Source organism: Mandrillus leucophaeus, unplaced genomic scaffold (assembly GCF_000951045.1).
Source record: "Mandrillus leucophaeus isolate KB7577 unplaced genomic scaffold, Mleu.le_1.0 Scaffold19, whole genome shotgun sequence".
NCBI lineage: Eukaryota > Metazoa > Chordata > Mammalia > Primates > Cercopithecidae > Mandrillus > Mandrillus leucophaeus.
Genome location: NW_012101920.1, coordinates 3,424,515 through 3,449,092, shown reverse-complemented (window position 1 = coordinate 3,449,092; position 24,578 = coordinate 3,424,515). Strand labels below are relative to the sequence as shown.

Here is a 24,578-nt window from a genome sequence, read left to right as displayed (position 1 = left end):
ATATAGGGTACCATCCACGGTTTCAAGCATGGTCTTGGCACATTATCCCCCTTGGGTAAACCGGGGCTATTGCATGAGTATTCTTTAATGTGTATTCTGATGGACACACATTTTCATGTCTATTAGGTACATATCTAGGAGCAGTATATTAGTCTATTCTCACACTGCTATAAAGAACTACCTGAGACTGGGTCATTTATGAAGAAAAGAGGTTTAATTGACTCACAGTTCTGCAGACTTAACAGGAAGTATCACTGGGAGGCCTCAGGAAACTTACAATCATGGCAGAAGGCGAAGAGGAAATAAGCACGTCTTACCATGGGTGACTAGGAGAGAGAGACAGCGAAGGGGGAAGTGCAACACACTTTTAAACCATCAGATTTCATGAGAACTCACTATCACAAGAACAGCAAGAGAGAAATCTGCCCCCATGAGCCAATCACCTTCCACCCTATCCCTCCCCCAACACTGGGAATTACAATTCAACATGAGATTTGGGTGGGGACACAAAGCCAAATCATATCAAGTGAAACTGTCAAATTCCAGTGTAGATTGAGCACTGTCGTGTGCTTGATTTCGTGGTAGGCAGGGGCTGGGAAGATAGGAATAAGCAAAGCATTACCATGGTTCCTGATTTCAGTCTAATGAGGAAGACAAGTCGATAATTTGCAATGATCAATATAAATGTAATAGCTGTGCTTGCAGCAAAGGAGAGGCATGTGGAACTATGAAAGTATACCTGGGGCTTTGACCTGGTAAGGATGCAGGTCCTATGACCGAAGGGTAATAATAAACCTGGGGAACTGGAATAAGGCCGGTGTGGTTGGTGCGCAGTGGAAAGGGGAAGCGGAAAAGTAGGTAGGGTTCAGACCAAGCAGGCTGTGTTAGGTGTTTTCATTGTCACTACTCTCACTAAGGGGGAGAACATTAATTTTTTTTTTTTTTTTTTTGAGGGTGGTGGGGGAGGAGGCGGTTATCAAAGAAAGAGTAACCTAATTAGATTTGTAGTCTGAGAAAGATTATCTGGCTACAAAAATGCATTGAAGGAGATGTGTGTGAGTAAGGGAGGCTGGGAGACCCATCAGAAGACACCAGCAATAGTTCAAATGAACACTCACTGCCTCTTAGCCCAAGGTGGTAGAGACATGGATGGGACAGGTGAAGCAAACCAAGATTCTTGTACATAAGTTTCAAATTTTTGCATGAGTGTAACAGTTCTTACGCCAGTATCAGCTACTATAATTTGGACTTCATAAGTTTGAGTCAAATGATTTAAAACAATTATTAATAGATTATTAATTAACTGCAAGTCCTCTTCAGGTCAATTATTATCCATCAGTATCACACCCTGAGAAAAGCTTAATTCAGTTTCCTAGTACACTTGCTCATCTGTGTTACTATAGGTTTTATCGAACTCTACTAACAATTCCAGTGTTACTCCAAGTTACAATGATTGTGAATGTCAGAGGTATTACAAAACTCAGCAGAATTTATGACTATAGAGTTCATTGTCCCTTCCCAATAGAACCTATCCCTTCCCAATATCTATCTTTCTTTCTTTCTTTTTCTTTCTTTATTTCTTTTCTTTTCTGTTCTTTTTCATTTCTTTCTTTTCTTTCTTTTTTAATTTTTATTTTTGTGAAACAGGTTCTTGCTCTGTCACCCAGGCTGAGTGCAATGGCATGATCATGGCTCACTGCAACTTCGACCTCCTAGGCTCAGTCAATCCTCCTGCCTCAGCCTTCCTAGTAGCTGGGACCACAGGCATGTACCACACATCTAGCTAATTTTTGTATTTTTTGTACAGATAGGTCTTCACCATGTTGCCCAGACTGGTCTCGAACCCCTAAACTCAAGTGATCCGCCCACCCCTGGCCTGCATATCTGGCCCCCAATACTATTGTGCACAGTGGTCAAGTTCAGAATTACAGGTGTTCTGTGGGTATAATCTGATACCTTTGCTATCTTATAAGGCTGAATTAAAATGGGTTCCTAGGAAGAAGGGCCTTTTAATTTAATTCATAGACAAAGGCTATCACTATTCTGCTCTCTAATTCCTACTTGAAGAGAAATTCTGAGTTTGAAGTGACCTATAGACCGTCCTTGGATCTAGGGAGATTGCAAGAAGATTCTTCAATATTGCAATAGAGTGGTTGGGAGGACAGATTGGAAGCCCCACGGTTTGGGTTTGAGTTACGGCTCCTCACTTAGGGGCTTTGGAACTTTGGTCTGGGCCTCTGTGTCCTCATCTGTAAATGGTCATGCTAATACTAGTTTGTACCTTGTAATGATTAATGTATGTGAATACTTACCTAATGCCTAACTCAGGGTACATAAGAGTTCTATGGATGTTGGCTGCGTATTATCGGCCTCTTTCTAAATTATTTCCTTTGGATTTAGGTTAACTGTTTAATTACTACAAGAATTTGCCATATGAATTTTGCTCTTGCCTTTGAAGTCGTCGTTAAAGTTAATGTCTAATACATTGCTCAAAGTCAATGCCTAATGGGTTTTGGTTTTTTTTTTAAGGTTTAGGCCTCTGAAAGATGTTTTGTCTCCTGTGATATTCATATATACCACCGGTTTCCATGTATTATTACTCATTATTTTTCCTTCTCTGTCTTAGCTACATAGAAGTTCAGAGAACATTAACCTGAAAGGTGGACTCTGTGACCAACTTATTCTCCCTTTTTTTCCTAATCTATTAATGTTATATTTATATTTTTATATATACACACATATATGTTTACATGTCTATATGAGAATCGATCTGAAATTCCTTTGGATAAGTAACAAAACACAAATAAACTCACCTAACAAAATAAATTTCAAAAGTACAATTTGTGCGTTCATTAACACCCATTTGCTAAGTAAGCTGCAAAACTTGGGGCAGGTTGTTTAACGTCTCTAAACCTTTCTCTACTTCGGCATAATGAGGGATGATAAGGAATCTACTTTAAAGGGCTCTTGTAAGGAAGGAATATATTTAAAAAAGTTCACAACAGTGACAGCCTACAATAAGCACTCAAAGCTAGTTGTTAATGTCACCATCACTAGAGTTATTCCCTTATACCAGAGTGGAGGATCAGAGAACTTAGTTACCAGAAAACCCTACATACAAACGGATGCTAATGACGGTTGCACAATTTTCCATACTAAATCTCTAAGCCAGCTTTTAACTTTTTGGGTATTGCTGATTTTCTACGTTTAAAACTGGAGAGTCAGCCCTGCGCGGTGGCTCACGCCTGTAATCCCAGTACTTTAGGAGGCCGAAGCGGGCAGATCACCTGAGGTCAGGAGTTTGAGACCAACGTGGTGAACATGGCGAAACCCCGTCACTACTAAAAATACAAAAAAGTTAGCAGGACGTGGTGGCGTGGGCCTGTAGTCCCAGCTATTCGGGAGGCTGAGGCAAGAGGATCGCTTGAACCCGGGCGGTGGACGTTGGCAGTGAGCCAACATCACGCCACTGCACTCCAGCCTGGGTGACAGAGGGAAACTCTGTCTCTATACCGGAAAAAAAAAAAAAAAAAGCTGGAGAGTCACAATGATCCATTTTATGTCAAATGACTAAAAAGTAGTTGAATGCAATACAGAAGTATCAATAACAATGCCACAGTAATGCACATTTTCCTAGTGTGTGCCACAACCGAACGTTATACAAAAACTTGTTATTGTAAAGATTTTTATGCACGTAAAACAATCCATAATAAACATATTGACTATCAATAACTATGGACCCATGACCCAACTTAAGAAATAGAAGATAAAGATTATTGAAGCCGCCTCCTGTTTTTACCTCCCCCAACTATATCTTCCTCCTACAGTTCATCACTGTTCTACATTTTTTTCTCTACCATTTGTTCCTCAAGAAAGAGTTTTTGTCAAATATACACCTAATTCTGTGTTTACCCAGTCCACTGTCTGTATAAGCACTATAGCAACCCTTTCCTTCACACAGACGTGCTCCAACTATTACCTCTTGTCCATTGACCTTTCCATCATCTTCTCTCCTGGATCCTTCCCATCTACTCTGTGTATTCATGTGTTCCCTAGTATTTTTTTTTTTTTTTTTTTTTTGATTCGGAGTCTTGCTCTGTCGCCCAGGCTGGAGTGCAGTGGCTGAATCTCGGCTCACTGCAAGCTCCGCCTCCTGGGTTCACGCCATTCTCCTGCCTCAGCCTCCCGAGTAGCTGGGACTACAGGCGCCCGGCACCACGCACGGCTGGTTTTTTGTATTTTTTTAGTGGAGACGGGGTTTCACCGTGTTAGCCAGGACGGTCTGGATCTCCTGACCTCGTGATCTGGCCCGTCTCGGCCTCCCAAAGTGCTGGGATTACAGGCTTGAGCCACCGCGCCCGGCCGTGTTCCCTAGTCTTTAAAAAAAAAAAAAAAAAAAAAAAATCCTTTCCATCTGCACCGCAATGGCATTAAGTTATGGTCTGCCTCTGCCTCTTTCCCACCACTGTTAACTTTCTTGTAAAAATACTTCTCACTTGCTGCCTCCAAGTCTCACACCACCTACTGCTTAATCTTTTATAATCTGTTTACTGCCAGCAACCAGAATGCTTCTAGCTACACTTGATCCCTAAACTGGATGGGTCAGTTCTCTTTGATGCTGCCCTCTCTTGTTACCCTCTTCAGCACTATAATCTGCATTAAGAATTCTCAGTTGGTGCTCCAGTCTCTTCTCCCAACACCACCCCCACGCCCTCCAATCCCAGAAAGACGGAATGGTTTGAACCCCATCGGCTCTTTCGCTGAGTCAGAATCACCTGGAGTGCTTGTTAAAACCCTGGGCCCTGTCTGCAGAGATGCTATGAAGTCATCTTTGAAGGCAATGACCATTATGTTGCTCAACATCACTGCCCAATGGGGGAAATCTTCATCAGGTTTTAGTCCTGTGAAAAACTTGGCATTTCTAACAAGTTCCCAGGTGATGTTGGTTCCATGGTCACACCTGGAGAAACGCTGAACTAGAGATTTTTAATGTATTTTTGATCCTTAGCACCTGATGTGTTCAGGCTTTTTCAAACCACACCATTATCACCCCCTGAGAATCACTGGTGCCTGATGGGAGGGAGCTGATACCTCGGATGTGTGTGGAACTCAGGTGTGTGTGGGCTCAGATGTGGGGGGGCTGAGGTATGGGGGTCTCAGGTGCGTGTGGAGTCCCAGGTGTGTGTGGGGTCTCAGGTATATGGGAGCTCAGGTGTGGGGAGATCAGGTACATGGGGACTCAGCTCTGTGGAGAGTTCAAGTGTGTGGGAGGGCTTGAGTATCTGGAGGCTCCAGTCTAAGGGCCTCAGGTGTATGGGGGCTCAGTTATATGTGGGACTCAGAGGTGAGGATCTTAGGTGTGGAGAAACTTAGGTTTTGGGCCTCAGGGCTATGGGAACTCAGCTGTGTGGGGGGCTCAGGTGTGCGTGGGGCTTAGGTATGCGTGGGGTTCAGGAGTATGGGGCTCAGGTGTGGGGGCCTCAGGTCAGGGGGCTAGGGTGTTTGGAGCTCCGGTTTGTGTGTAAGGGGTAGGGGTGGGTTAACTCTTTTTTTGAAGGAAATAAGGATCTTCTTAGTCATCAAATAGAGCTCCATCTTCTCAGCTCTTCTTGGCTTGGCCACTTTGTACTGTTTGCTGTTGTTCACACTCCCTCCTGCTTTTCAACATTCTCATCGTGGCTTCTGGGATTCCACACTCTTGTGGATCTCCCATGACTGACTCTTGTGGATCTCCCATTACCGTTGCAGCTTCTGTCTCCTTTCATGTTTCTTTTTCCTCCCACCTGCATTTCCCTCACGTCTTTCTTCGTTGCAAGCTACCTTAGCAGTCCAATGCACAGCCCCAGGGGTCAGCAGCAGCAGTGTCATCTGGGAGCTTGTTAGAAAGGCAGCATCTCAGCCGAGCCCACACGGAGCCAGACTCTGCAGTGTCACAAAATCCCCCGGTGATTTTTATGTGCGTTAAATGTTAAGAAACCCTTCTCTAGAATGAAAGGGTTCTCAAATATACCTCCCTAGTCCCGCATATCCTAAGCTTCAACACACTTTTCCAGTTGCCAATTACATGTCTCCACGTGGCTGATGCCCTGGGAAGTCCAAGTGCTGATGCCAAGCTCGTGTCTTTCTCTCACCCTCCCCCTCCTCAGCCCTGCTTCCTGCAAACCAGACACTTCTTTCTTTCCTGCCTCTGCTTACACTACCAGCGGGCATCCAGAGATTACAAAGCAAATACAGACAGGCACCACGCAGGTAATATTAATGAGGGTAGTGGGCTAGGCGGGGACTGGGGTGAACTGGAGACAGCCTGCTATGTCTAATGCGTGAGCAGCTGAAGACTGCCTTTTAGAAATATGGTTTCAATGTTGCCAAACTGTGCATTTTCATGTGAGATCTCTGGATTTGATTGTGGCAACAAATTCAGGGTGGTTTTTGTTTTGTTTTGTTGTTGTTGTTGTTATTAAACTATAGGAGCCAAAGAAAACCTGTTGCAAGCTGTACTGGCCTGTGCTCAAAACCAAGTTCTCTTTGGGTTTCTCCTTCTATCTTCACCTTCATTTCCCCAATCATTGACAAAATTTGTTCATTTCACTCCTTCTCTAAGTCCTGGTATATCTTCAGCCAACTGATTCGGCGCACCAGAGAAGGTACAATAACATCCAGTATTTCTACCTCCGTCTTTCTGCAGTAAAGCCCACCTAACAACTGACAAATTATTAAAAAACACTGCTGTAATCAAGTAAATTACCTTTCTATTCAAAACCCTTCAGAGACCCCCTGTCAAAACCCTACCTCAAATGGCTTTTCCATCCCCTTGCTTTCTTACTTAGCCATGCTTATGACTAGAGCCCACAGGCTTGGACAAGGATCATGGTAGTTGTGGAGATGGAAATAAATGAATGGATCTGAGAGATATTGAAACAGTAAAGTCAGCAGCAAAGCAGAGCCGCTCATAAGACTTCTACCACTTCCTGTGAAAAGCCTGCACAAGATGTATCCTATGGTCCACCTGAGTCTGCAAACTGGCAGAGTCTCAGGGTCAGATTTGTTGTGCAATTATCTTTTGTGTAGCCTGCACTGCTTTAAACAACAAATAGTGGAACAGTCTAAAAAGAGTGATTGCACATACAAATCAGGATTCCTGCTTAAAAAAAAAAGTGACCAATCCAGATCAAAACTTCCCTCTGTGGCAACTACTGGCCGAAGCTGACGTTTCTTCCTTTCCCTTCAGATACAGTGCGTGCTGTTCACCAGTCTTCACCTAGCCCAGGGAAGTTACTATTCACAAAAAGAAGCAAAGCCTTTAGAAATGAATTTAAAATGGGAATCAAATATTTGTAATGTTCTAAAGTGTCACAGGTAAGAAAATGAAGTTAGGGAAATCACACCCTTCCATCCCACTGATGTTAGATATTTGGGTTTTTGTATTAGGTTTTCTTGATAATATGCAGGACAAAATTTGAAGTCCCATTGAATTACACAGTTCAGTCTTTTGGCCCATGTCAGACGAGTGTTCGCTGTTAACATTTCTAAAGGGCTAAACTTTAGTCGCCCTCCTATCCTAGATCTTCCACTGGGGATCCCCAGATCCATCCATTCCCCCCCTCTCCCATGCCCTGCAGGCGACTGACTTCTATGGACCACCTCCGGACTCTGGTTGGGTTTGGCCAATGGTAGGACAGAGGTGGATTTTGGAGGGAGAGAGAATGAGGTCAGGGTGTCTGGTCCCCTGGCTGTACCACTGCAGGGATGACAGGCTGGCTGTGTTCCTCCCCAGATGTAGAGCAACATTCCCTGGGCAGGGAGTGAAGTGGGCAGTTGCTCTTTCCCCTGGCCTCTGAGGGTACAGAAGGACCCTAGTGGTTACCCGGCACCATTGTTGTTTTGGATAGTTTCCTCAAATTATTCTATTTCCTGCTGCAACTTGACTATTTCCCCAGCCTCACTCCTATAACTGAACATTAACCAAATGGATGCAAGAAAAAAATATCCTTGGTAAGAGTCATTTTCTAGAACTGGAATATCACTATTTGGGAAGATTTTTGCAGCAATTTAAAAATTTGCCTTTGGCTGGGCGCAGTGGCTCACATCTGTAATCCCAGAACTTTGGGAGGCCGAGGCGGGCAGATCACAAGATCAAGAGATGGAGACCATCCTGGCCAACATGGTGAAACCCCGTCTCTACTAAAAATAAAATTAGTTGGGTGTGGTGGCACACACCTGTAATCCCAGCTACTCGGGAAGCTGAAGTGGGAGAATCACTTGAACACAGGAAGTAGAGGATGCAGTGAGCTGAGACCGCACCACTGCACTGCAGCCTGGCGACAGAGTAAGACGCCATCTCAAAAAAAGAAAAGAAAAAATTGCCTTTATAATATTAAGAATTTTATAAATTATATAATCATCTATCTTTAAGTCTGAATTCATGTTTATAAACATTGAACCAAAAAATACATATGCAGTTTAGCCTTAAAAATTAAAAATATTTCCTCTAAAATTATGTACATTCAATCCTAACAATCTCCTCACTTTTGTGTTAAGATCCTTCCATTCACATTTTGGCACATCAGTGCCATCTACTGGAAAGTTAATACACAGGTTTCCAAATCCCAAAATGTATGTCTTTTGTGGGGTAGTGGGAGGAAATGTACCCTTTATTTAAGAAATAAGTCTTACTTTTAAGTACACAGCTGTTTAACTTCCACATCTTTATCAATATAAACCCCAATTAATTACAAAGCACCAAAAATCTAAAATTAAACAACAACAAAAAAACACTAAACATTTCTTTCTGCACATCTCTCGGTTTCTAAGATGTTTTTCTGTGGTTCTGTCCTGTTTGTATAAAGGGCACATGTTTAAACATTACCCACTCTTTTACTCAAATCTCTGATATTAATAGGTATGTAAAAAATATGTTAAATATGTATGTTTAAATATAATATGTAACATATTTAAATAAAATATATACATATATATTTTGAAGTCCGTGACAAAGCTTTAGTTGTGAAATAAGCAAGGATGCAGGACTGTACATCTTTTTGTCGTGCTTTCCCCATCATTAGACAGCAATTAAAATCAGACAGAAACAACATGACACAACTGTTAAATTTTCTTATGTGAAAATTGCAACAACAAATGTTCTAAATAATATAGAAACAGGAAAGATTGCTTAACTGATTTTAATGACACGAAGCTCCTAGACTTGATATAATCGTTATGCAAAATACATAGATGAATACTGTCTTCTTTTAAAAATATAAAATAAATAAGCAGACATGTGAAAATAGGCAAGTTTCCATTAAATAAATGAAAATTAAAAAAAAAAAGTTTTGCTTTCCATGTCATTTGAAGAAGGAAAATTATCATTTTAAACAATATTCAAGTTTATTAAACAAATAAAAAAATATTATAAAATGTTTAACTTTCATCAGCTTCAAGGTTTATGTTGCTCCCAAATTTTGCATACAACTGAACTTTCAAATCTGCTAACACCCGCTGAATTGATTCCACTCTGGATTCTAAGGCATCAATTTCTTCTTGCAAATTTTTCTGGAAAAAAAATAATTTAAATTAATTCTATTCAATTGGATGATTTCTGAGCATCTGTGTGTGAAATAATATTTGGGAAGAATTTTAGGTCAAGAACCTTCTAAACTTGGACAGGCAGCTAAGTAACACTGATAATTAGGTCTAAGTGTCTGAATGCGGGCGTTTTGAATTCACGGTCCACACTTGCTTATCACAGAATAAATCAAGCTTGTTTTCTCAGTTTCTGCTGATCCAAAAAAGAGTAAAAAATTAATTTCTAAATTATTTTCTAATAAAGAAGCAAATACAAAGACTTCTATAAACAGTTTCTCCTGGGCCTGCTGGCTTCTAACCCAGCTTTTTCCAACAACAAAAATAACTATGAGACTACAGGAAATGATAGAAACTCACACCACCAACCACCAATAATGAAGAATAACAACTTAGGATCCAAATCTGGCAGAAATTTGCACTGACTTTGAGACCTCTGGGGCTACACTTTGGAAAAGAGTGGTAAAAAGTGCCTCATTTGTAAGACAGAGCTTTGCTCAGTGAAAAGTCAGATATTTTTCTAAGTATTTGAGGTGGTAGACATGTTAACTATCTTGATTTAATTATACACATTGTATTAATAAATTATAACATCACGTTTTACCCCATAAATTTATACAATTATAAATTGTCAATTTATAATTAAAAATACAATTCCAAAGGACAATTCTCTCTACCTACCTATCTATAGATACTTAGCCTCTTCAATTCTAAAACCAGTTTTGTAATGTTAATGCTTCCCTCATTAATAGATTAAATGTTAACATATATTCTTTGTTAAAAAAAAAAAAAAAAGTCATAAGTTCCTTCCTGGCTAGGATCAAAACAATTTTTTTCCCTAAACATGACAAAAAAATATGAAATCATACAAACCAAATACCCACTAACATTAGAAACAAAAGAATATCTAATATTGACAGTGTTGCTGTTTTAGAAATCTAGCCAATGGTTCTCAAAGGGTGGCCCCCAGACCAGTATCAGGGACAAAATCACCTGGGAACTTGTCAGAAATACACACTCTGGGGCCCTTACCTCAGCCCTCCTGAAAGAACTTCTTTGGGTTGGGCCCAGCAATCTGAATTTTTAACAAGCCCTGTGGGTGATTGTGATTTTTATGTGTGCTAAAAGTTTGAGAATCACTGTTACAAAACAAGAAATAGAAATAAGACATATGGCTGCTAGAAAGGGATAAATTCTAAATTTCTATACCGAGAAACCCTGGTTAATAAGTAAAATAAGACACTAGAAAGTTATTTTAATATCACAAGTCCAATCATCTCTCTCTTTTCCAAAAATCTCTGAAGGCTCCTCTTTGCTCTGGGACGGGAGTGGGCAAACTATAGCCCACAGGCCAAATCTAGCCTGAAGCTTGTTTCTGTCAAGTTTTATTGGAACACAGCCATGCAGATTGACTCATCTTGCTTTCATACCAATTACGGCAGAGGCCGTGCAGCCCACAAAACCTAATATGTATACTTCTGGCCCTTCACAGAAAGTTTGCTGACCGCTGCTAAGACAAAGTACAATTTCTTCAACTCAACTGACTGGAGTTCTCCAAGATGTGGCCACAATTTCAGGTGCTCCCAAATCTCCAGCAAATACATCTTCTTGCAGGTCTATGTTTGCACCACCGTCATCCTATGGCCGTTTATACATGCTGCTTCTCACGACTAGAACACCCTCCGCCCCTTTCTGGCTAATAGCCACATATTCCTCAGCTGCTATCTGAGCACTTTCCCTGGGAGCCCTTCCCTGACCCTTGATGTCCAGACTAGTATAGATTCCTCTCCCTATGTTCTTAAAGCCACAACTATCCTCATACCACTTTCTACTCATTATCAGTTTTGTTTACTTTTCTTTCTTTCCATCTAGACTATATGCTCCATGCAGGCAAGGGCTAGGCAGGTTTTGTTGTCCCCAATTATCCCCAGTACAGGGCAGAACCTGATACAGAGTAAGCACTCAATTCATTCATTCTAGAATTCTAGAATGAACAAATGAGTAAAAAAATAAAGGTTCAGCCGGGTGAGGTGGCTCACGCCTGTAATCCCAGCACTCTGGGAGGCCAAGGCAGGTGGATCACAAGGTCAGGTGTTCGAGACCAGTCTGCCCAACATGGTGAAACCCTGTCTCTACTAAAAATACAAAAATTAGCTGGGCGTGGTGGCGGGCGCCTGTAATCCCAGCTACTCGGGAGGCTGAGGCAGGAGAATTGTTTGAACCCAGGAGGCAGACGTTGCAGTGAGCCGAGATTGCGCCATTGCACTCCAGCCTGGGCGACAGGACAAGACTCCATCTCAAACACTAAAAAATTAATAAATCAAGGTTCAGTATCTATCTCTGCATGGGGCAGGGGATTCACAATAGCCACAAAAACCATGAACTATCTGGGAATACTTCCAAATATTTTTTAAATGGTTAAACAAATAAAAAGAACAAAAAACACAAAATTTGACCAAGAAGAAAAGATTTAAACATAAGGGAGACATACAACATGCCTGCATGGAAAGACCCAGGAGTAAATGATAGTTCTTCCCCAGATTCACTAAATGTGGGTTTCATTCATACGAAGTTTTGCTTTTTATGACATCTGAAGAAGAGCGACTATCATTTTCAGCAATCAGGTTAATTAGCAAAAGCATTAGGAAAGGTTTAATTGCCGTCAGCTTCTCGTAGACAAACGATGGGACTGTCCCTGCCATATAGTTAGAAGGCATGTGAACTGAAAATTTCATACCATGTATCAGATGTCTCAGATACTATCAGAGAACTCATATGCTGACCCAGTAATTATACTTCTCTATTTCCTCACAACAATTTTCTAAATGTGAACAAAGATTTATGCAGAAGAATGCTCACAGTAACATTACTACAGCAAAATACTGGAAACAAATTAATGCTAACAATAAGACCCGTGACCCCAGTTGATAACCATCAACATGATATTAAACAGTCATCAAAAACAATGTTTTGAAAAGGCCTGTGTGCCTGGCTCAGAGCAGGCTCCCAATGAGTATCTGCTGGACAAACAAACATTCAACGAAACCGCAAAAATGCTCCTCCTGGAACATTAACTGTCCAAACTGGGAAGCAAACTACATGGAGAGAGGCAGAGAGAACATAAAAGAAATACAGGAAAATGTTCACTATGAATGGTTACCTCTGGGTAGAGTTACAGGGGATTTTTCTTTTCTGCTTCAATATATGCTATACCTTCTAAATACTTTGTTTTGAGCAAGGTCCTGGAGTCAGAAGACTACTGTCTATGTGTCACTTTGAATAAATCCTGTAACCTCTCTAAGCCTCTATTCTTTGTCCCTAAATTGGGATAACAGGTCATTGTTAGGATTCAATAAGATCGTGCTGGCAAAGCATTCAGAGCATGTCTGGGACTTAACAAGGCAGGAAGTATTAGTTATCGCTAGCATCCACTATTTCCCTACATCTACAATGACATGTTCTTTATAATGACATAAATTCTAATTTCAGAATTAACTTTGAACATACCTTTGCTTCTTCTAACATTTCTTGTGTTTCTTCTTGAGAATGGCTAATGAAGACATCACCAATTTGATAAGGTATCATTAAGCAGTCATCATCTGCAAGCATGATGTCATCACAAGCATCTTCTAGGTTCTGGAGTTGTTTCTATAAATGCAAAATGGCAAAGAAAATGTATCCAAAGTTCTCTGACACAGGCTAAAGGCCAGATGTAATTTGGGGACAGCAACTCTCTGAGGGACCCTCTCACAAAGGTATTATTACCACATTAGAATTTCTAAGACTTTAATTTGTAACTTTTTAGAGGACATTTCACAAGCAAGCAGCTAGAGCTATCTAACGCATTGTCCTCTGGATATTTTCAGATTGCTATAAGCACCCTGTGGTGGACAGCAGGCACCTATGGTCACTCAGAATTTCTTCTATTTTAACAATTTTCAACTTTGTGAATTCTGCCCTCCTACAAAAACAAAACCAAAAAACCAACCTACGTTTCTCAGCCTTGCTTGCTGATAGGGTGCAAGTAAATCATGCTGGTAATGAATGCTCTGCCAGCATGCACAAGTGATAACAACTTCAATTCCACCAGTGAAATGCACTTGAGCTGGATTTCAACTCAAGGGAGACGGCTGGACACGGGCCCCAATTTACAGGGGTAGGTGGCACTGGCAGCAGCAGCTTGGTGTTCCTAGGTCTGCAAGAGTGGCTTCCTCATTGGGAAGACAGCTGACTCTGGGATCAGTGAAGGCAACAACAGCTGCTCCATCGCCAGCCAAGTTCTCCAAGACTTGTTCCTGGACCCTCGGTCTAGACTCAAGTTCCTCAACAATTCTGCAAGTTATCGCATATCCCTTTAAAAAAATGACTTTCTGCTTAACTACAGTGAATCGCATTATTCATCTGCAACAAAGAGCCCAGAGAAATATATATTCACTTGTTAACTGAGTTCAGTTTTAGTAGCTATAGTACAAAAAAATTTTATTCTTCTAATAATTATTTTCAATACCTTTTTTACTTCTATTTCTTCCTTCAGCTCTGTGATTCTACTTGTATTCCGTGCAAATTTGTTTATCTTTTGTTGATCTTCGAAAGTAACATTCACATCTTCTGCAGCCTGAAAAAAGTGTTTAAGTTTTTGTAAAATTTTAATGGAGAAGTTTAAGTTAGCTTTTTATATTTCTCAACAATAACTCAATAAGCTACTTGCACTCGTAGTCAAGAATCACACGAAGTACAGAATTTAACAAATGCCTTATTCTTTGCTCCACCAGCTTAAGGTTTGTTCATAAATCTATAAACTTTTCTGATACTCTATAAAATAATTCCTAAGCTATAAAAATATTGCAAATATAAAGAACAATTAATAAGTCCTTTTAAAAGGAAAGAAAAAAGCCAACTTTTGGCCCAGAGCAGAATTTCTCAAGTTGGAGCATTCTTTCATTAAGATGACCCAGGGAACAAAAAGTTACGTGGTCAAATATATTGGTAAATGTCTCAGAGTAGTGTTTTTTTCCTTAGAGCTAAAACTTGCATGAGCTTACTGGCTAAAGGGTCACTACATTTCAGTGGCTATACTCCATTCATAGCAAAAATTATGTCTATAATGTAGGATCTGTTTAAATGTCTTAATAAGGTCTACTTCACTAAAAAATGAAGAAAACTGAATGTTTAGTATTTAAAAATTAATATTTAATGTGATTAAATTTACAAATTTGCAAATAAAGAGTACCTGGATAACATAAAGTACCCATTAAATAATTAAAAAAATAGGTAACACTGATTGAGTTTACTATGTGCCAAAATTTCCTATAAGTACTTTATTATCTCTGCTAATCCTCCAATCCATCTTATTAAGGAGGATCACCAGTCCTATTTTACAGATTGAGAAACTGAGGTACACTTTATATAATGTGCCCAAAGCCACACAGCCAGTAGGTGGTGGAGCTTGATTTCAACCCAGGGAGACTGGCTCCAGAGGTCGCACAGGTCCACGAGTTCTCGGAAACTGAATGCGAACAGGGGTCTGTGTGAATGTGCACGTGTGTGTGTGAGTGTGTACACAGGCTTAGGAACATTTGGAAGAGGCAGCAGGATGTCTGCTTTCATCAGATTTTCAAGGAGATACCATATATTTTTTAAAAAATAAAGCTAAAAAATAAAACCAGACTCTCCTTAGGGTTTCCCTTCCATTTATAACATGAAAACCAGAGCACCTGATTCTAGTTTAAAGGAGGAAAGACACTTGTGTGTGTATAAAAATAGTTCATACTGAAGAACTACTTTTGGTTCTTTCGCAATAACAGTAATGAGCTCACAACATCCAGGTCCATCCCTGACCTGGTCTCTCGTGACCATCGACTTAAAATATGCGACCTTTTATTTCTCAGAGGTTGAAAGGCCGTGTCAAGCAATACAGAGCTCAGTGGTCAGAATATCACATATCCCTCCCCTTTGTCAGGCTCTCATTCCACCTCAACAATCCAGAAGATAGCCAGAAAAAATTCTTTACATCACACTGTGTCTAGCTTTGAGTGTTCAACTGTATGCATAATTTTGATGAATATGGAAGTTGGGGAACACTGAGCTACACTCAAGAAACCGAAGTCTGTATCTTGGCACACAAGTCATTTTGCCTAAGTGAGAACTGTCAGTTCCCTATGCAAACAGACAGCAAAGAATTCTGAAGAGTTCCTGTTTGCCCGAAGAGTAGATGCCATTTGGTTAAATACTGAACCCCTGAAAACCTTAGCAGGTATTTAGAGATGCATTTGTCACAGTGAGGGCTCAACAGAGCCATTCACATGAACAGATCCAGTGCAGGACTGCCTGGCACATAACTGAGGCTAATACATGATTTCTGAATCTGAACCTAAATCATGCTTGATCAAACTCATAAACACATAGTTTCCAAAATGTGGTAGAGAGAATTTGGCTATTTGCTTTCTGTCTTTCCAAAGCAGGTATTTCCTGTTGTAGCCCCACCAAACCACAGCCATCAGCACAGACCTGGCCCCTGGTATCCAGAATCTTCTGGTGGTTTTCCCACTGGGGTTAAGGGCTAAAGTTGATGTGTGAGTCAAATACACTGCATGCCGCCCACGGAGTGCTGTTTACAGCAGAAGGTAAGATGTCAGTGCCTTTGATGGCTAACAGAGGCATCTGTTTTAGTCTCCCTGTCCTAGAATATTCCTACATTTCTTGAAGCTGCATTTTGGCAAGAAGTGGGTAATTTTATTTATTTATTTATTTATTTTTTGAGAGAGTCTCACTCTGTCGCCCAGGCTGAAGTGCAGTAGTATGATCTCGGCTCACTGCAACCTCCGCTTCCTGGGTTCAAGCCATTCCCCTGCCTCAGTCTCCCAAGTAGCTGAGATTACATACATGTGCCACCACACCCAGCTAATTTTTGTATTTTTAGTAGAGAAGGGGTTTCACCATGTTAGCCAGGCTGGTCTTGAACTCCTAACCTCAGGTGATCCGCCAGGCTCCGCCTCTCAAAGTGCTGGGATTACAGGCGTGAGCCACCACGCCCAGCCAGAAGTGGGTAATTCTTAACTAGGGGAGGGTCAATGGACATTGACAGGTCAATTTAACCCGAGACTGTATGCAAAATGGCATGTATAGTATGTGCATTCTTCTGGAAGGTCTTCATATCCTATAGTATCTGAGGCAGCACACAGAGTGGTGGAAAGAGTCAGGCTGGAATCCAATCCAAGCAAACAGGAATCTTAGGCAAATTACCCAATTCTTTGGAACTACCTCGGGTTTTTTATCTGTAAAAAGAAGCTAGTTCCTACCTTACAGGGTTGATAAAATGAACATGTGGGAGAAAGCTTGAAGATGGAGTCAGTCAAATGATAGCCAAGCATTTTATATCCTGAATATTGCTTATCAAAAATCATTACAAAGAACAGATCCAGATCTAGAAGGAAATTCTGCTAGGCCAAAGAGAAATACGCCTGCTCGAGATCCAAGGTAAAAATTAAAATTCCCCGGGCTCTTTTCTTGAGAACTAGTATCTTATGGGATTAGAGGAGGAAACAGAACCATACTGGGTCATGCCCCACACCAAGTCTAGGTATTACTCGGAGTCTGCACTGACAGCTGGGTCCCTAGAAATAAATTCTGGCCAATTTCAGTCTTTTATTTTTACTTTTAAAAACATATCTACCAAGTCTGTATGATGTAAACTTTTGCTTTGTATTTGTACTCAACAACTTTCTTTTTTTTTTTTTGGTTTTTGTTTCTGAGATGAGTCTCGCTCTGTCACCAGGCTGGAGTGCAGTGGCGTGATCTTGGCCCACTGCGACCTCCACCTCCTGGGTTCAAGCGATTCTCGTGCCTCAGCCTCCTGAGTAGCTGGGACTACAGGTGCACACCACCATACCCAGCTAATTTTTGTATCCAACTTTCATCCATGCGGTAGTTTATTTAACAATTACTGTTTCCTATATGCCATGACAAGAGAGCCACTATCCCACCTGGCAAGCATACATCCTGGTGGAGGAAGAGAAAAAAACAAGATGAACGAGATAATGTTCGATGGTGACAAACGTGATGATGAAAATACAATAGCTTAGGAGAAGAAAGTTTTGGGGGCCTGGGGAGTGAAGGAGGCTTCTTTAGATAAAGGTCAAAGGTAGCCTCTCTGAGGAAAGAACATTTGTATGTAGGATAATCAACAGAAATCAAAGTGCAGATCTCCTTATGGTCAAGAACTAGATCTTAGAAGGCAGAACTTTAGAGATGAGAGTACTGAATCATCTCATCTAAACATTCTCCCCAGCAAAATCATGACCAGTTGAGAGATAACAATGTGTTACAAATGTAAAGCACTCCAGATTGTACATGATTTGCTTTTCATTAAACTCAAAGGGCTCTCTCTCCATGTTTCACTCTCACTCACTGGCATACACGTATGTTTTCTCCCATTGAGGGCAAAGGGGAAAAGCGTACATGTAAGATAATCTATCAGGAATTGTTCATAACACTGGAAACATCTACAGGAGGACATTACATCATGTGACTCTCAAAGGCTTCAAAGTTAACGAAGATCTTTTATATTTTGGCCACCACCTACCCTTCTACAAGTTCTTTTCCCATCATGGCTCAAACTCTCTTCCCCTGATTATCTGCCATCAGGCCTTCCTTGTATTAAATGTACTCAGAGTCTCTGCAGATACTCCTCTCTAGAATGCTTCATTCTCTATCCAACTCTCCCTTCCTTTCCTTACATAATCTCACAGATTTCAACTTAAATGGCACTTTCCCAGGAAAGCCTTCTCTGATCTCAAAACAGACCTCATTTTGGCCCTCATTTCGTAAGTACTTCTCCTTCACAGTTCTCACCAGAGAAACTAGTTTTCTGTGTGACTATGTGAGTAATGCCTGCCTCTGTCCTGGAACATACGTTCTTTGGGGCTATAAGAACAAGGGGAGAAGAACTTCCTCACTGGTCACCGCAGTTGTCTCCACTTAAAACTGAGACTATGCCATATTACATGCCCCCAAAAATTTACTGAATCAATGAAAGGGGAAAAAAAAAAAGTTGATAATTAGAAATTTTGCAATCAAAATCCAGGGTTCAAATCATTCTTCTGCCATTTCCTCTTTGACCATTTACTTCACCTCTCTGCACTTCAGTTTCCATACCTATAAAACGGAGTGAACCACAACTAGTATCTTCCAAGGAATTAAAGGCCATACCTAACACCAGAGGGCCCAATTTCACAAACTAGAGGTGAAGTGAATCTCACCAAGTTTCATACTGTTTTGAATCACCATGGCCCTGGACCCTACTCTGGGACTCAGTAAGAATTTTTGGATGGCAGAATAGTAGGGTGAGCAACACATCTTGAGTTAGCTGGGGCGTTCCCAGTTTTGGCAGTCCCTCAATTTCATATAAAAGGGGGCAATGGGTCACCCTACACCAGGCACAGATAGCATAGACTATGTGGTACTGGATGGGGGTAAAGCAAAGGAAGTTCTAATGTGGTCTTAAAAGTGGAATGAACGCAAATCCCGCCAGCCAAGAGATTCTCATGGAAGACCCCCTATAGCAGTTTAAAACTCAGACTCCGGAGTCAGAATGCCTGTGTTTAAATGCTAGCTTTGCCTCCGTGCCTGTTTTCTCATTTGTTAAATAAGGATAAAAACAGTATCTCCCCTAAAGTACATAAGATAAACAATACACGCAAAAAAAAAAGAAAAAAAGAAAAAAAAAGTACAGTTATACCTAGCACACTGTAAAGCTCCCCAAATTGTCAGTCGTTATTTCCTTCCCCCTCTCCACTTTTCTTTTTCTTCTGTCTAGCTATCTTTACACATCTGGGAAGCCACGGGATTATAAACCCGACATGGAAGTTTAGCCTGCTTAGTGGTTACATAGGTGTGCTTTGAGAAAAACCAAACCAAACCTGAGTTCGAACTCCAGCTCAGCTTCTTACTAGCTGAGTCACTTTGGGGCCCCTAACTGCTCTGTGTCTAAGTTTCTCTACCTGCAAAGTGGGGAGGAACCCACTGCACTTGCTGAGCTGCGGGGAGGATAACGGATAAAGGGCCGGCTGCTGGGCCGGCAGATCGTCCGTCTTCAATAAATACTGGTTTTAGCCTGGAGGACTCAGGGGCATAGAGCGTGGACATGGTCAGCTCCGGGTTGGACACGGGGGCTCTTGGGCCTGATAATCCGGGGATGCAGGAACCTGCTGTCCCCCTTACGAGCTGCGTAACCTGAGGCAGGTGACTTCCCATCTCTGGGCCTCAGTTTCCTCACCCGTAACCACGGTCCCAGCAGCAGCTACCCATAACCAATGAGGCTAATGCGATCATGCCGGTGCAACGCCCGAGTCAAGGCCAATCACACTCAACAAGACCTTCGACTTTCCACACCTTAGGGGCAAGGCTGGGGCTGCAGATTCCTCAGACTCCCCGGGGGCACCCTCGGCATCGCGGAAGGCGGCCCAGGGCCCTCGGAGGCTCCCGGCCCCAGCCCCGGCGCCCCGCCTCGGCTGGCCAGGTGCCTAGGAAAACGCTCAGGGCGCCAGGCGCGGGCAGGCCTTGCCGCGGGGCCGCTCTCAGGGCCTCGGCCTCGGCCTCGGGTCCCACGCCGGGCTTCGGAGCTGCGCACCCCCAGCATCCCGCGCCCCAACCCCCGCGGCCGGGATTCGGCGCCACCCGCGCATCCAGAGCCCCGAGCGCCCCACTCACCGCCTTCTTCATGGTGGCCGCCATCTTGGGACTGGACTACGGTACGCGGCGGGGAGGGCCGCAATGGCGCGCTTCGTCCTCGAGCGTTCTCTCGCTCCCGGTCGGCCCAGAACTCCCCGCAGAAATACAACAGTGTCTCCACATTCCCTCCTCTTGGACTTTTGGCTAATGATTCCAAACGGCTGGGACGTAGGGAGGAAATGTGACCTGGAAAGACTTGGTACATGCCAATTAAAGGGACAGGCAACCCCCGTGGGCCGACATAAACACGGGGGTGTGGCGAACGGCTCCGGCCGCGGGCAGCAGGGTGCGCGTCCCTCAGCATGGTGGGGACCAGCTGGGGCAGGATCAAAGGGGAGGCTGGGGGAATTTTTCTGCATCCGTCCCACAGACTTGCATTGAGAAAGCTGACCTCCCTGTAAAAGCGCTAGGAACGAATGGCCTTGGCAAATAGGGTGTGAGACTTACGTGCCATGATAATTCAGGTGGTGTAAAGGAGGAGGCGCTCCTATCTTTTAATGTAATTTTTTTAAAAATTTAGATTCAGGGGGTAGGTGTGCAGGTTTATTACACGGATATATTGCATAGTGCTAAGGTTTGGGTTTCTAATGATCCCGTTGCCCAAGTAGTGAACATAGTACTCCCTAGGTAATTTTTCAACACCTTTCCCCTGCCTCCTTCCCCGTGTTTGGAATCCCTAGCATTTGTTGTTCCCATCTTTATGTCCATGATTACCCAGTGTTTAGCTCTCACTCGTAAGTGGGAACATGAGTGGTTGATTTTCTGTTCTTTGTTAATTCACTTGGGATGATGATGTCCAGCTGCATCCATGTTGCTGCAAAGGCCATGATTTTGTTCTTTTTTATGGCTGCATAGTATTCCATGGTGTATATGGACCACGTTTTCTTTATCCTGTGCACTACTGATGGGCAGCTGGGTTGATTCCATGCCTTTGCTGTTGTGAATAGGCAATCCTATTAATTAATTTACAGCAATATTACTGAACAGTTACTGTATATTCTGACACTTGTATCTCCCAATTAGTAATTTTTTTTTTTTTTTTGGCCTTAGGATCCCTTTGTATTCCTAGAAATTATTGAGGACTCCAAAGAATTTTTATCTGGGTTATTTATCGATATTTGCTGTATTAGAAATTAAAGCAGAATTTTTAAAATGTAGTTATTAATTCATTTAAAATAATATAAAACTCCATTCCATGGTAATAAAAATCACACTTTAAAAATACCTATATTTTCTAAGACAAAAACAAATTGAGAAGACTGTCATCGTTTTACATTTTCACTGATTTCTTTAATATCAGGCTTAATGGAAGGTTAGATTCTCATGTGTACTTCTGCATTCAGTCTCTCCAAATATACTGTTTAGTTGTCTAGTTGTAGGTATGAAAAACCCCAGCCTCACACAAATCATGCAGTTGGGAAAGGGAGGCCCTCATGGATCCCTGAAAAGGTCTCAGGGACCCCCGACGTTCATGGACCACAGCTTGAGAACTGCCCCTGACAAGCCACCTCCTTTCTCAAAGTCCCAATTTCCTCTTTGGTTCAATGAGGGGAATGAGACCTTACAGCACCTTGTGCTCTCCCCACCGAACCACCTAGCCTGCCACGGGCATTGCCTGTTCTCCTGACTATTCTGGGCTCTCCAGGCCCTTAGTATTGGGACTTTCCAGTGTGTAGCTTGTATGTGCTCAAAAAAGTATTTGTTGAATAAAAATGTTTTTCCAGGGTTAAATTTTAGCACAGGGTCTGGCGCATAGGATATGCTCCATCAGTGACATCTGTTTATTCCAGAGCTCAATGTAAAAGCACTGCAAGAAACAAATGGTGGAGAGGGAGACAGAAATAAAGGGCAAAATTGTCACAAATGGTACCAAGTGCATGAAGGAGATAAATGAGGTGCTGAGGCAGAGCACAGAGGGGAGGGGCGGGGGCCGGCTCTGGAACTGGCCTCCAAGCTAAGAGAAAATAGGAGGCCTCAGCATGGGGAGAGGAGACGAAGGTGGGCCCCAGGGATGAAGGGTTGAGAGGGAAAGAGCCTGGTGAGACATGGTAGAAAGGACAGAGTAGCATGGAGCGAGGCTGGGGTGCAAGGCAGGGGCCAGATCTGGGTGTGTTTTAGACCTTGGTAAGGCCAAACCGGGGGAGGGAGAAAGAAAGAGAGAAAGAATTCTGACTTTTTCAAACCTTTATTGAGAAATGGCTGAGTTGAAAGGTGAGGAACAATGGAGCATGAATTTTGAGGAAGTATAATTGTATGGTGGGGACCGAAAGTAGCATAGGGGGTTTCAAAGAGAGAAGCACTTCAATCCTCAAATTCATAGATCTTAGGACCAGAAGGGACCTAAACCTTCATCTATGCTAACCTTTGCCTTTCGCTGAAATATATAATAATGATAGTTGTTATGGTTTGACTGTGTTCCCACCCAAATCTCTTCTTAGATGGTAGCTCCCATAATTTCCATGTGTTGTGGGAGGGACCCGGTGGGAGATAATTGAATCATGGGGGTGGTTTCCTCTATACTGTTCTCGTGGTAGTGAATAAGTCTCATGAGATCTGATGGTTTTATGAGGAGTTTCCCCTTTCTCTTTTTTCATTCTCCCCGTCTGCCACCACATAAGATGTGCCTTTTGCCTTCTGCCATGATTGTGAGGCCTCCCCAGCCACGTGGAACTGTGAGTCCATTAAACCTCTTTTTCTTTATCAATTACCTAGTCTTGCGTGTCTTTATCAGCAGTGTGAAAACGGACTAATGCAATAGTAATAGTAACATATAAAACTGACACGGTACATAATCTGTGGCTTGCATGTTGCTAAATGTTTTAATCCTCCCCATACCACACAATATTGTTATCGACCATTTTACAGGAGAAGAAATAGAATTTCAGAAGGATAAAGCTCACTGGCCAAGGCTACAGCAGCCAGAAAGTACCAGAGCCTGGGTTTGAACTCTTGGCAGACCTGGCTCCAGAGACCACTCTCCTAAGCACCAGCATTTGCACATCACTTCAAGTCATGTATAAAGTCAGCTGTGTCCCAGAGTGGGCAGCTCATAGTGGACATTGCAGCTCCTGTCACCTAACTTGCATGAGTAAAGTGTTTAAGACTCATTAAAGGGCGTACTGGAGCCAGACTGCCTTGGTTCAAATCATACCTCCACCACTTTCTAGTTTTGGTGTTAGACAAGTTACTTTCATGGCAAAAATAGTGTCTCTCTAATAGCGTTGTTGTGAAGAGTAGAAGAGATAATACATGCAAATAAAGTGCATTGTAAGCTCTCAGGAAATGTTAGCTATGATTACTTTCTCAGTTCAGCCCTGTTGCCTCTGAAATTCCTCTGCCCAAGTTATGATCTTTCAAATCTCCTCTTAAAGAACTCCCCTGGCTCAGTATTACTGCTAACTACCCCCATGACCATTATTAGTGCTGCCTTTTGAGACTGTAGCATCCATTTCAGATGTGTAGAAGTTGGAAAGCATCCTGGGAGAGAAGAATGACAATGGTTAGAAGCCATCCTAGTTGGAATTTTTAAAGCAGAGCCCGAGGCAAAGGCTTAGGTACTGCTTCTTCATTAAGGAGTATAATCCCAGGGCAGCAAGAGCAAGGAAAAAGTAGAATGAAGCAGGTCAGGGACGGCCGCAGAGCCCATACCAGGAGACCTCACCAAGCTGACCTTTGCTTGGTATCAAGCACGACTGGTTGCTCCCTCTCTGGGGACTGTCCTGTAAGAGGCTGTGTTAACAAGGACACAGGAGAGTTCAGCTGGGGAGAACTCTTATCTGCCAGTTCCTGCCTCCCATTCAAAGGCTGGTCCCATGGGGACCTCACTCCCAGACACTTCCAGGTTGCTCACTGAGGCTCCCATACTTTTTCTTACCTCAGCCTTCCACAGGGAAGCCCCCAGGTAGAGGAACAAGGTGTGAGGATGTGAGCACGAGGCAACTGGAGCGAGAGGCAGTCCTGCTGGGTTCTGCACACCTCAAGTCTGCACACCATGGCCGGTGTGGAGCTGGTCACTGTGGGGGCTCCTGGGGTGGAGCAGGTGGCCAATGGCAGGTGAGGACAAAGACAGGTTAAACCAAGAGGCTTTAACATGACACATCCTTAGGTGCCGTCTGACACAGAGGCCCATAAAATCAGCTAAGAAGTTCAGATTATGACATACTGAAGAGTCATTGAATTAAATTCTTTTAGGACTTCAAAATTACATTGGACAAACCACAGAATGAGAGAAAATATTTGCAAACTATTTAATTTAATATTTAATTAAGAAA

The 24,578-nt window shown here is 42.4% G+C and overlaps 1 protein-coding gene across 3 annotated transcripts; it reads right to left on the bottom strand.

Moving 5' to 3' along the window:
• Nucleotides 1-226: 226 nt before the first annotated feature.
• On the bottom strand, nucleotides 227-20,564 carry PFDN4 (prefoldin subunit 4). Of its 3 annotated transcripts, XR_001005877.1 has the most exons (6): nucleotides 20,287-20,564; nucleotides 14,087-14,194; nucleotides 13,087-13,227; nucleotides 9,423-9,549; nucleotides 3,980-4,052; nucleotides 227-326 (listed from the first exon to the last, which is right to left on the bottom strand). XR_001005877.1 is itself a non-coding variant. In XM_011978129.1 (5 exons), the coding sequence occupies exons 1-4, from the start codon at nucleotides 20,308-20,310 to the stop codon at nucleotides 9,418-9,420; spliced, it is 405 nt and encodes a 134-aa protein (XP_011833519.1). In that variant the 5' UTR covers nucleotides 20,311-20,564; the 3' UTR covers nucleotides 3,651-3,670; nucleotides 9,416-9,417. The 3 variants fall into 3 exon arrangements, 2 of the variants coding, with proteins under 2 accessions (XP_011833519.1, XP_011833518.1); XM_011978129.1 differs by lacking the exons at nucleotides 227-326; nucleotides 3,980-4,052 and adding an exon at nucleotides 3,651-3,670 and having other exon boundaries at nucleotides 9,416-9,549; XM_011978128.1 differs by lacking the exons at nucleotides 227-326; nucleotides 3,980-4,052 and having other exon boundaries at nucleotides 8,929-9,549.
• Between the last annotated feature and the right edge of the window lie 4,014 nt (nucleotides 20,565-24,578).